This window comes from Balaenoptera musculus, chromosome X (genome assembly GCF_009873245.2).
Source record: "Balaenoptera musculus isolate JJ_BM4_2016_0621 chromosome X, mBalMus1.pri.v3, whole genome shotgun sequence".
Lineage (NCBI taxonomy): Eukaryota > Metazoa > Chordata > Mammalia > Artiodactyla > Balaenopteridae > Balaenoptera > Balaenoptera musculus.
Window position 1 is genome coordinate 90,899,237 of NC_045806.1, and position 12,373 is coordinate 90,911,609.

The window sequence follows — 12,373 nt, forward strand, 5'->3', positions numbered from 1 at the left end:
TAGGCCTTGGACTTGGTCTAGTTGAAGCCCTACGCTTTAAAGTGGTATAAATGGAGGCTTTGAGAGGTTAAGCAATTTGGTCAAAGTCCCAGAACTGGAAATGGAACTCAGCTTCTAGAGCTGAGTTGAATTAAGTACCCTTTCTATTGCAGCCTGCTGCCACTTTGTTTTGGACCTAAATTTTCCCTGTGAAATGTGATTTGAAACTTACTTTTATGCTCCAGCAACTGCACATTTCATGGGTCACAGATAAATGGTTAACAGCATCAAGGAAAAGACATAGTATAAACTTACAGCTTTTTAATGGCAAGAGGTGGGGGCGGGGTGCAGGAAGAGTGGGGGACATGGAGAGGTAGAACAATCTCTTGCCAAATATTTGCAGGTGTTGGAACTATAATAAGGCATTGGCCTTGAGAAATATTCCAAACAGAAAAATCTGTATCCATATGTACTGTTGAGATAACAAAAGACTGGATAGAATAAGCCTGTATCTACAGAGCACCAGCTTTTTGAAAACATCCGAAAACATGAAAACATTGGATGATTGATTAGATATTTGGCATCGTGCAGCTATAGTCCTTGTCTCCAGGGATAGATGGAACACAAAAGTATTTTACCAAAAGATCCTTTACTCTGTAACTAATCAGTAATTTTTGGAGAAAGAGAGGCCAAGTTTTGAATCGTTCCCCTTTAAGTTTTTAGGAAATGTGCAGAAAATTCAGATTATAAATTAAGTGGAAACTTCTTTGCTCATTTTTGGACGGAGAGTGGAAACATATGAATCATTCCCAACCGTGTGGTTTGTTATGTTGTCTGGAACATCTTGGGCTTTGAGGGGGGAGAGGGAGGTGCTGCTTGTGTGAGAGGGGGATGGAGTGGGGTAGGAATCACTTTGGTTTGGTGCCAAGTATAAAAGGATATTAGTTCTCCACATTAAGCAGAGAGGAAGTCTGACTTTTAGTGTCACATATCCTCACTTCTTTGAGTTAATTTTAATTTAGAAAAGCATTTAGGATTATCCCCTTAAGCTGCTTGATTCTTCCCCAAGGAGAAAGGAGAAAGCCAGCTGTCAGAAGCTATGGGGGAGATGGCCTTGAGCATACCACCCTGGCCCTGAGAGGAGCACGGGAGTCCTACAGGAGAAGGGAAAGAGGTTTGACTTTCTGGCCAGTGACTGATACAGTGTTTGTTTGTACTTTTTTGTTCTAGAGGTTCATTGTTGGCGTTTATAACTACACTTTTGTACTAATCCCTGATTAGGATTAGTGGTCTCTAATATTTATTTGTTCAATAAAGAATAAACAGATCATTACATTATAGATGAAAGGTCAGAATAACCAGAAGCCAGCCTGTCATCTTAACGTGTACTCAAAATGGGCTAGAGGGTTTGGGATACTTAGTATAGTTTATTATCCTTAGTTAATTGTCCAGTCTACCTAAATATCCTTCAGAAGGCTACCAGTGGTTCTTCAATTTGAAAGAGTAATTGTGTTCATGACAGTTATTACAATTGTAAGGCCTATCAGAGTAACTATTTTCTCTATTCTCTTTTCATTTACTACTCCCAATATATATCTTAGTTCATGATCTGTGTCGCGTTTCTAATGCTTCACATTTTCGAGTTTTCATTGTCACATGAGTTCCTCCCCTTAGAAAAGACTGATATTATTGTATTAATAAATGTGGCTTTATAAAAGAGGTCAAATTTGGGTGACTCTCTATTGGTGACAGATCTCAACTCAATATTCCAAGTTCTGTACAACTTGGTTCTCATGCTTGCCCACCTGTCTTTTCTTCCTGCCACTCTCAAACATGTGACCTTCACCTGTCCAGTCTAACCTAACTGTCTGCTAAACATACTACTCTTTCCTGACTCTTAACTTTCACTCATACTGTTCTCTTGGCCTGCTTAGGAATCCTACCTATTCTTTAGTGCTCAATTAAAATCCCACAAGGCCGCTCCAACATACCCCAGCTATACCATAAATTCTTTGGGGACCAGGCACAATGTCTTTTATTTCTCCAATGTCTTCCTTAGTGTCTAGCACACATAGTATATGCTCAAGAAATCCAAGTGAATTAAATCTTTGTAATGGATTTGCAGTAAGTATACCAGCATCTATAGCTTGTTTCCATACTCATAAGATATAAAGCTGTCTTACCATTATGAATACCTTAGAAGTCTGGGGAGAAAAATCTCCTGTGAACTACTGATAATGTTAAAAACCACAGTGTTAGCAAAAGTACGACATGTCCTTAATTTTAGGTGCCTATCCATTTTGATTGCTGGATTTTCCAACTGCCTAACCCCATGGTGACATCTGTATAAATCAGATGTGATTATTGTAATTCTCTTTGAGAGTGATGGCTTCACATTTCCATGCCCACAGCCTGCCAAAAATATAGCTGATGAAAACCAGGGGGAATAGAGGAATTTCCTGAAAGGAATAAACAAGTACATTTTCTTTATCTCATTACATTTCCACAAATTCATTACTACAAATAATTCTTTTTTTTTTAAGATATTGGAAATGTCTGTTTCTTTTTTAAAAATATTTCTTTATTTCTTTCTTTATTTATTTGGCTGCATTGGATCTTAGTTGCGGCACGTGGGATCTTCATTGTGGCATGCGGGATCTTTCATTGCTGTGTGCAGGCTCTTCCTTGCGGCACGTGGGCTCTTCATTGTGGCGTGTGGGCTTCTCTAGTTGTGGCACGCAGGCTCTAGAGCACAGGGGCTCAGTAGTTGTGGCTCGGGCTTAGTTGCCTCGCGACATGTGGGATCTTAGTTCCCCAACCAGGGATCGAACCCATGCCCCCTGCATTGGCAGGCGGATTCTTAACCCCTGGACCACCAGGGAAGTCCCCACAAATAATTCTTAAATGTAGTTACATTTACCTATCAGGGGTCTTGTTGTTATAAAATATTACCTGGTATTAGAGTAAGCTTTTTGTTGTGGGAAAGTAAAATACACACACCACACACACAAAGAGAGACTGAGACAGAGAGAGCTAAAGATTGCCAAAGAGAAGGGAGATATGAGACTTGGAGACTATTCAAAGGAAAACCATAACGAGAGTCAAAAGGTTAGAAAATATGATATCCTAGAATCTTATCATAGTTGGTTACTTCTCCTTCTTCCTACTCAGTCACTCTATCCTCTACCCACCCATTCTCACTCAGCCACCACCTCCTCCCAGTCGTTTGTCTACTCACTCACTCCTGTCTGCCAAAACAGATACCCTCTCAATTTATCTACCAATGGACATTTGACTGTTTCTGAACCAGTATGAATATGAGTATACGAGAAGGAAGGAGAAATATCTTTATGAGAGACTGGGTTGAGAGAGGGCATATTTGCATACGTCTGTATGTGCCACTATATACAAGTGTGTGTATTTCTGCATGGGTGAGTGGCTGAGAATTTAATCTGTGTGTGTCTGCGTGTATCTATAAATGTGTGTCACTGTGTGTGAGGAGGAGAGAGTGCCTGTGTTGATCTTCTGTGGGGTTATCTGTGGATAACTTGGGTATGAGGGGGCCATGAGTGTAGGGCAAGTTTTCTGTGGTCACCCTAGGGAGAGTTAGGGCTTCAGTAGAACCTATCCGGAGACTAGGGATCTCCCTAATAAATGAGCCTCATGATGGACAAATCTTCAGTGGAGGCCAAGGGTGGGTTACCATAGCTGAGGGAACAGAAAAAGTTGTTTCTCACTTTCACTCACTTAGGTACTGAATCACAGTAGCTAAATATTATAAGAGCGAAGCATTTGTGTCTAGATTTGGACTCTCTAAGGTATGGCGGTGGACATGTGTGCATGGGGTGGGCGTAATATCTGTCATGGGGTTTTTCAGCAAAACCAGCCTTCAGCTCAACAATCGTAAAATCATTCTTGCTTGTAGATCTGGCTTCTCTGTGCTCTCTCTTTTTTTTAAATTTATTTATTTATTTATCCTTGGCTGTGTTGGGTCTTCACCTCTGCGCGAGGGCCCTCCCCAGCCGCGGCGAGCGGGGGCCACCCTTCATCGCGGTGCGCGGGTCTCACTATCGCAGCCTCTCTCGCTGCGGAGCACAGGCTCCAGACGCGCAGGCTCAGCAGTTGTGGCTCACGGGCCCAGTCGCTCCGCGGCACGTGGGATCCTCCCAGACCAGGGCCGGAACCCGTGTCCCCTGCACTGGCAGGCAGACTCCCAACCACTGCGCCACCAGGGAAGCCCGTCTCTGTGCTCTCTTAATTGTCCAAGACTTGCTCCCCATTACTTGTAATATGTATAAATCTGTACATGTTTTGTATGTGTGTGAGAGGGTAAAAAATGCATTTTATTCCATTTCTACTCGAACTGTGTGCTAAGACTCATTTGAACCCCACTTTCCCCCCTCCAATAATTGTATTGATTCTCGGGCTCTACTGTCACATAGCATTAACAGGACTCTGTTGGAAGGTGTTTTCTATTGTTTCTTAGGTTTGAGAGCAAGTTTAGCTAGTGGATACTCCACCTACCTGTGTTCTTATCTTTCTGTTTTTCTTTTATTTCTTTTGTCCCAAGTCTCCTCCTCATCAACATCTGAAAGAGCTAACAATCATCAGTCTGAGAACAGCTTACAAAACATTGATTCAGAGATTGTTCTTGGGTGGATGAAAATTCTGTCTGTTATTATTGGGCAAAAGAACATGTTACAGAAATATAATATAGGTAAAGAAAGATGAAAGAAACAAGAATTATTGAACCCAAAGAAGTGAGGTTTAAAGGGGAAAATGTGATAATGACACTCAAGTTCATGAAGGGTTGATATAAAGAGGTACTGTCTTGTTCTTTATCTCCCCTGAAGATGGACCAGACGAGAACTTAAACTGTAGCGCCAGGGATTTAGGCCAGGGGCTCATTCATTCATTTAAAAAACAATTAATGAACATGCACTTTGTTTATTAAACACTTAAATTGTTCAAGTCATTGTAGTAGGAGCTGGGGACACAGGAACTAAGGCACAGTGCCTGCCCTGCGGAGCTTTGAGCTCAGTAAGGGAGATAGATAAGGACATCTTCGAATTCAGTATGGTAAGTGCCATGGCAGAGGTTTGCACAGGGTTCTCTGAAGCACACAGGAAGGGTCAGTGAAAGGAAGTCATTGAGCTCAAAAGCAGGGAATCATAAATGAATTCATCGGAGAAGAGGGCCAACTGGAGAGAGACTGTGAAGAAAGAATTGACAGGACTTGGAGAACGACTGTAGTGGTTATAGATGATGGAGAGAAAGAATTAAAAAATGATTTTTGAGGAGGAGATGTCTTGAAGAATGGTGGTATTGGGCACAGAAATAGAGAAATTAGGAAGGGACTAGCAGTTTTGGGCGATGACTTCGGACTTGAGTCTGAAGGTGCCAAGCGCTAGAAAAGGGGTTGCGGTTCCAGTGATAAAGACAGCACATCCCAACCCTGGTGGAGGTGTCAGCGTGGTGTGCAGAGGCAGACGAGTGAGGACACAGTTACAAGACAGTGTGGTGAGTCCTGTGGCAGTGGAGGCACGGGGCGGGGGTGTGTGTGTGAGAGCCCATAGGAGGGACATCAGAAGAGACTTTGGGCGGCGTTTTGGACCCCTAGTTGGGGGACAGGGATGGGGTCAGGGACAGGGAGTGTTCTAGTTCAGAGAAAATAGTTTGTTCAAATATCTGGTGGAGATAGAGCATGGGGCACTCTCAGAACTGAAAGGGCAAGTGTTCCAGAAGGGGTTGAAATTCAGGCCTTTGTGGTGGCCGAAAGATCAGGGCCAGAGACATAGGTTTGAGGGTCTTTAGCGTGGAGGTAGAGTCAGGAAGTAGGGAGCTGAATGAAGGCTGAGGAGTGAGCCTTGCAGCACACTCCTGGTCTAGAAGGTAGACAGAGAGGAAGGGCAAGTGAAGGAGAAAGGAGAGGATGTGTATGAGAGGCAGGAACCGAAGAGGAATCGTGCAAGTGGAATACAATATGGAGGCCTCCAGGAAAGTAGAGTCGTTTCAGCTCAATATTATCAAAATGAACACTGGATTTAGGTTTTTAGTATAGGTTTTCTTCTCGAAGGTCCAAATAATAATTTATACATTTAAGCTAGAGATTTAACCATGCTATGCACCTGAACAGAGGGAAAAGAAAAGAATAAGGGATTGTGTAACATTTCTGATAAGGGGACTGGGAGAGGGTGTGTCTTTGCTGGATGATTTCAGAACCTTCTGAGAAGAGGAGGGCTGGCCACCTGTTTCACCTGGCTTGAAGACCAGTCTGGTGATTCCCCAGCAAACCTCAGGTAGAGTAGACCTCATGCCTCCAGTATGTCACCTGCATCTCATTCTGGGACATAGCCCGTGTCTATACAACAGCGAATAAATGTTTGGGGAAAGAATAAACTCAGGCATAAGGGTGTGGGCTTCAGTTTGTGGACCAGATGGTGTGTTCTGCTGTTGAAAGGCCATATGTAATTGATACATAAAGTGACAGACTGAAGCAAAAGCAAAGTAAGTATTTTAAGACAAGCAGTTAAAAAAAGAAGGCAGAATGTGACCCCAAAAGTGTGCTAAGATTTTGGCTACTGGCTTTTGGAAGAGCTGGGAACATCCGTGAATAGACAAGATGTCAAAAAAGAGCTTGTCAAAGAATAGTAACGGGGTCACTGGCTCCGAGTATTTTTAAAGATGAAATTGTCTTCTGTCAGTTGGGAAGGCTCGGGTTTGGGGTGGGTTGGCCCTTCTTCCCTTCACTTCTCTTCGAAACCTTCAAGGTTCAATTGCCACATCAAAACAGTTGGGATCTTGTCTAGTTTTAGATAATGTTCGCCTTGTACCTTGTAGAAAGTAAGAGAGAATATAGGCATTCAATGGCAATAAAACATGTTTCAATAGAACAAACAGAAAGGCCCTGCCCCTTTTTAGGCTTCAAGACTCGCTGTGTCAGGTAGGTGTATGTAAGTGTGCTCATACATGTGTGAAGACATGTGCCTTCCCGGAGCATGACATATGAAGATCACAGTCAAGTGTGTGCCATGAGGGGACTCTCTGGCTTCAGTGAAGAGCTGGTGTTTGGACATGTAGCTGGGTTTCTTCAGGGAGCCAATGAGAAAGTTATCTGAAATAACCTGTGTCTGAAGAAGTGAAAAAAAAAAACCCAGCAATTATTTGAGAGTGTTAGTGAAGCCATTTCTTTTTATGGGAAGCTGTCTGGAAGAATAGCCTGTGCCTAGCTTTCTCAGAAATAGCAAAACATTTTCCTCTTTCGGAAGGGTATAACAGAACACAAACAGGCCAAGTCTATATGACACAAATGAAGTGGGACTTGGATAAAAATGGAATCAGTGTAGACTGCCAATTTAGCTAACTTGGGCCTTTTAAAATCTCAATTATGCAAATCAGCCAAATCTTCCCCTCACTTTGTGCTGTTTAGACACATGTAGAATTTTGTGAGAGCTCTAACAATGTAGTCACCTGGGGGTGTGGAGGGTCTCACGGTTTCATAGCTGAAATGGCTTCTCTAACCTTCACACAGGGAAGCACAGAAGGGCCCAGAGGTAACCTCCTGCAGCAGGAAATGGGAGCTTCATCCTGCTCTCCCTGCCAACCTCCTGTCCGGTTTCCTCCCAGCAGATATCTCCATTCCAATCTCCCCTGCCACTTGGGCTCTCTCGCTGTCACAGTTCAAGTATTCTGAGAAAGCTGCACTAACTAGGCTTGGGCAGAAGGAGGCTGGCCCAGTCACTAAGCAGACTGCTTGAGAAAAGAGCCCAGCAAACCGGTTCTTCACAACCAAACCACCACCACAACAACACAACAAAGAGACGTGTTTAGTTTTACATAAAATTTTGCACACACACACACACACACACACACACATATCCTTTTTGTTTACTTAGTCTGCGTATAGACATAATAATTACTTGGCCAAATCAATGAAATCATTCATACCTAGAGTGGCCCAGGATTTCTAGTTCGAAATGATTCGTCAGGGCTAAGCATGATAAGGAAGGGTGAGGAAATCAACTGCATAATTGCTTCAATTCTCTGCTTCCCTTTGCATATGTTGATTATTGAGCATCAATTCCAGCTTGAGAGGAGGCTTTAATTCCTGGTAAATGAATAGGAAGTGAGTAAGTAAATGTTCGGTGTTTCCCTCAAATTATGTCTCGTAATGTAAGAAAACAGTGGCAAAAAGCCGTCAACAGATGGTGTTTTCATTAGCCAAAGATTTATTTTTCAAAGCCTTTTCATATTAATGAAGTAAGGATGAAATTAGAGTCATCTTGTCAGTTCTAGTTCTGGATTGTTAAAATGTGCTGGCATTCTGCAAATTGCTAGGGGGCCAGAGCAAAATAACCATTTGCCATAATGCTGTGATGGAGACCCAAGGTCCATAGTCTAACCAGACCCCAAATTATGTGTTCAGCCCTAATTTTTGTTTTCAGTGGCTTTACAGAAGCTGTGAGTCTCAGTTGTGGGCCACAAATGAGGAACATACAGCAGGGATCTTAGTCCTGCTCTGCATTATGAATTATTTATAAGATATCAGTTTCATGACAAGTGTTGCAACAGGTTGCATACACTTGTTAGAAAACATTCTCCCCTTGGAATCCCATGTTTGAAAGAAAACACATTACAGTTGAAACACAGATTTCTTACACTGTATCTGCTCTGAGTTCCTCAATCTACATTATATTTACTTAATATGTCCATAAACTCATTTGTGAGACGTGGAATTTCCATTGATCTAGGAATCTGGACCACTCTGTGGGAGGAAATCACAAACTGATTGGGCCCGTTACGCATGCCCACTCTCTAACTTGAGCTGGACCTTTTCATCAAACTATAGCTCCATCATATTCACCTTACGTTCGAATTTTTGAAGAGGAGTCCAGACTTGTAGCCTCCACATCGTCACTATTGACATACTCACTAACCCTGTACAGTTTGGCATTTGCTTCCAAAACTCTACTGAAACTCCTTTTTCAAAGGTCACCAGTGACCTCTAATTACCAAATCCAGCTGCCTTTTCTCAGGCCTCGTATTTCTTGCACTCTCTGCATATCTGAGAGTGACAAATCCTTTCTTGAAACATGTTTCTCTCGATTATCCTCTTAGCTTGGCCCAGATCTGCATTACCAACTGCTTTGCATATTGCAGTCTCCTCCTAACCAGTGCCCCTGCCCCCAGGCTCTCCTGTTTTAGTCTGCTCCACATAGGTTGATCTCATAAATGCAGCCCTGATTATGTCATTATCTTGCTCAAAAGCCTTTGGTAAACCCCTACTGCTTTCAAAAATAGGTAGAGACTCTTCACCCAGACATTTAAGACCTTCATAACAGGGCCTCTGTCTCCATTTCCAGCCTGTGCCCCTCTATTTTCTTGTACCCTCTGTTCTAGCCAAACTCAACTCTGTTCCCTGGACATGTCCTACACTTTATTCCCTTTTACTTTTTTTTTTTTTTTACGGTTAGCTATTTGAATTTATTTATTTATTTATTTAATTTTGGCTGTGTTGGGTCTTCGTTTCTGTGCGAGGGCTTTCTCTAGTTGTGGCAAGCGGGGGCCACTCTTCGTCGCGGTGCGTGGGCCTCTCACTACCGCGGCCTATCTTGTTGCGGAGCACAGGCTCCAGACACGCAGGCTCAGTAGTTGTGGCTCACGGGCCCAGCTGCTCCATGGCATGTGGGATCTTCCCAGACCAGGGCTCGAACCCGTGTCCCCTGCATTGGCAGGCAGATTCTCAACCACTGCGCCACCAGGGAAGCCCCGATTCCCTTTTACTTTTGCTCATGCTACTCCCTGTGCCTGGAACGCCCTGCCCACCTCCATCTCTGTCTATTAAAGTCCTGCTTATCCTTCAAGACCCAGCATAATTTCACCTCCTCTTTATCTCTGAAGTCAAAGCACCTTGAATAGAGTAGGTGCTCAATACCTTTTGTATTAAGTACAAATGAAATACCTTTTGTATTAAATCTCCGAACTGCCATTTCTTTTTTTTCCCCTGACATCTAGTTAGCTTAGAACTCATGTCCAAATCAACAATTGCGGCCCTTCGTTTTTCCTTTTTCTCTCCCTTTTTCCTTGCTAAGGAGAAGACCACAGATTGAGATGGTGGTGGAGTTAAAGAAGGCCAGGAGAGACACAGTATCCAAGCTAAGAAAAATAGAATAAGTGGTGAAAAAATCACTCCCGTGGGCATAAAGCCAAAGAAACCAAGCGAGATCTGGCAAGAAGCAGAGATTAAGCTGATTCTCATAATCCAGATTGAGAACAAGTGAGATCAGACTGCCTGTCCTAGAAATACATATATCTGTGGGAATACTCCTCTGGGATGGATTCATGGGACAGTGCTAAGGGTACTAAGGAGCCACAGCTACCTAGCGGAGAAGAAAGGGGCCAACACGAGTCCTCTCCCCTTCTTCCCACTTTCCCTTGCCCCCTCCCCCCAGCCCGCCCCGCCCAAAACATGCACTTTGAACAACTATAAACCGTAGGAACCATGGAGACAGCCATGAAGCAATGAACACGACCAAGGGAAGGAATGCTGTGCTAGCAGAATAAGGGCCAGGAAGTTGGGGTATTCCATTTGGAACAGACTTTGTGGGGATGTTGGGATGGTGAGTGAGAGAGGAGTGGATATTGGGGCAGGTCCTGGAAGAAGCAGCCGCCAGAGCTGAAGACTTGGAAATGAGGAGGAATAAAAAAAGCCCATTACCAATCTAGAGTGAATAACATTCTATTTTTTTCACATGAGGAATGTAAGAGAGTAGCTTACTCAACTGAAAATATGCGAGGAGGTCTTAGTACTGTTTTAACTATGTTATAATAAACAGATTTGCAAAGCGCTGCTAATGTTTCCCTAAAAGGATCTATGTCCCAGTAAACAACAGTAAACAATGGATGTCCTGTCTTGATACATACAGCTAGGCTTTGCATTTTGAAGTCTGGCATTTCTGTAGGCTATTGCTTAGTGCCAAAGGAGGGAAGCTGTGAGATACAACGCTAGATTTTGATGAATTCCACACTGAAAATACCATCTTTTTTTCTGAAGGAACCTACTGATAAATATAAAGTGTTATCAACAAAGACAAAAAAATCATGGAATACTGGGGCAAAGCTGTATCTGAAGACTAGAGACCTGGATTCCAGTCCTAGCTTTGCTACATACTAATTATATGACTGTGCAAAACACTTGAAGCCCACTCTGCAGCTCAGTTCTCTCATCTGTAAAATGCTGACATCTCCTACTTCATAGGCTGTCATGATTATGAAATGATATGTATGAAATTGCCTAGCATAGTGTCTGACAAGTAGTAATTGTTCAATAAATTATAGTTTTCTTAGTCAACTCATCTATCAAAAAGAGAGAATAAAATCTATTCTCCCTATGTCACCGGATTACTATGAGGGCAAAATGAGATATTGACTATGAAATACTTTTAAAAGTTAAAAAATATTATAGAAAACAAAGTTGCTTTAATGTCATTAAATTCCTACATTCACAAAGTCATGAATGTCATCTTTTCCCCAATAATGACAGTCTGGAGCAAAGGTACAGCATTATTAATCGGCACCTAGAACAGTGCTTGGCCCATGTGCAATGAATCTTTGAAATATTTGTTGACTGACTGACTGATTTCCACGTGATACTGGGTCTCAAACTCATTGAACATTTCTTCTTTTTTCCCCGCTTCCCTGTTTCCCTCTGGCTTCATACTCTGCGATGGAAGCAAACTCTGGAGATGAACCTCACCAACCTGGTTAAGCGCAACAGTGAACTAGAAAATCAAATGGCCAAGCTAATACAGATCTGCCAGCAGGTTGAGGTATGTAACAGAAACATCTGTCATTCTTTCGAAGAACCTGGATCAGGCGATCCTTTTGGGGGGACTTGTTTTGTCAGAGTGTAGCTCGGCCATTTGGAGTGAAGGGCTGAATGATAATTTTAAGAAGTCTCATTCCTTTAGGATGCTTGTTCCAAGAAAAGTGGCAGATAGCTATTGTTTAAAAAATAATAATAAGTGGTGGTGGTGGGTTGGGGAGACGTCAGTCCCAGGGGCAATCCCTTCTCCTTTTCCAATAGCAGGTGGTGTGAGAATCCAACATGAAGTGTGTTTCTTTCTGCATCAGACTGAACATCCTAGCTACTTAAAAAGATTGCTAGGGAGTAAGGGAAGTTGGGAACCCCAGGTCCTCAGGGTAGAGTGAGGTTTGTTCAATGCAATATTGTTTCTATAAGAATATTATCAGAACTGCTTCTCCTCTTCCTAACCTCTCCTCCCTTCTTCCCCATGCACCTTACCTGGTCCTCACTCATCGCCTTTCCACTTATTCTTGTCATCAACAAATGATATCTGTGTTAGAGTTATCTGTGAATTATCAAGTGTTGTAC

At 42.7% G+C, this 12,373-nt stretch overlaps 1 protein-coding gene across 6 annotated transcripts in view; it reads left to right on the top strand.

Annotated features, from left to right (window-relative positions):
* Window positions 1-12,373, top strand: part of MID2 (midline 2) — a 99,041-nt gene that overhangs the window by 16,717 nt on the left and 69,951 nt on the right. For all 6 annotated transcript variants that reach the window (XM_036840362.1, XM_036840363.1, XM_036840359.1 and 3 more), the window contains one exon: window positions 11,712-11,807. In XM_036840362.1, the coding sequence (XP_036696257.1) occupies window positions 11,712-11,807 (96 nt within the window). The remainder of the gene's footprint in view (window positions 1-11,711; window positions 11,808-12,373) is intronic.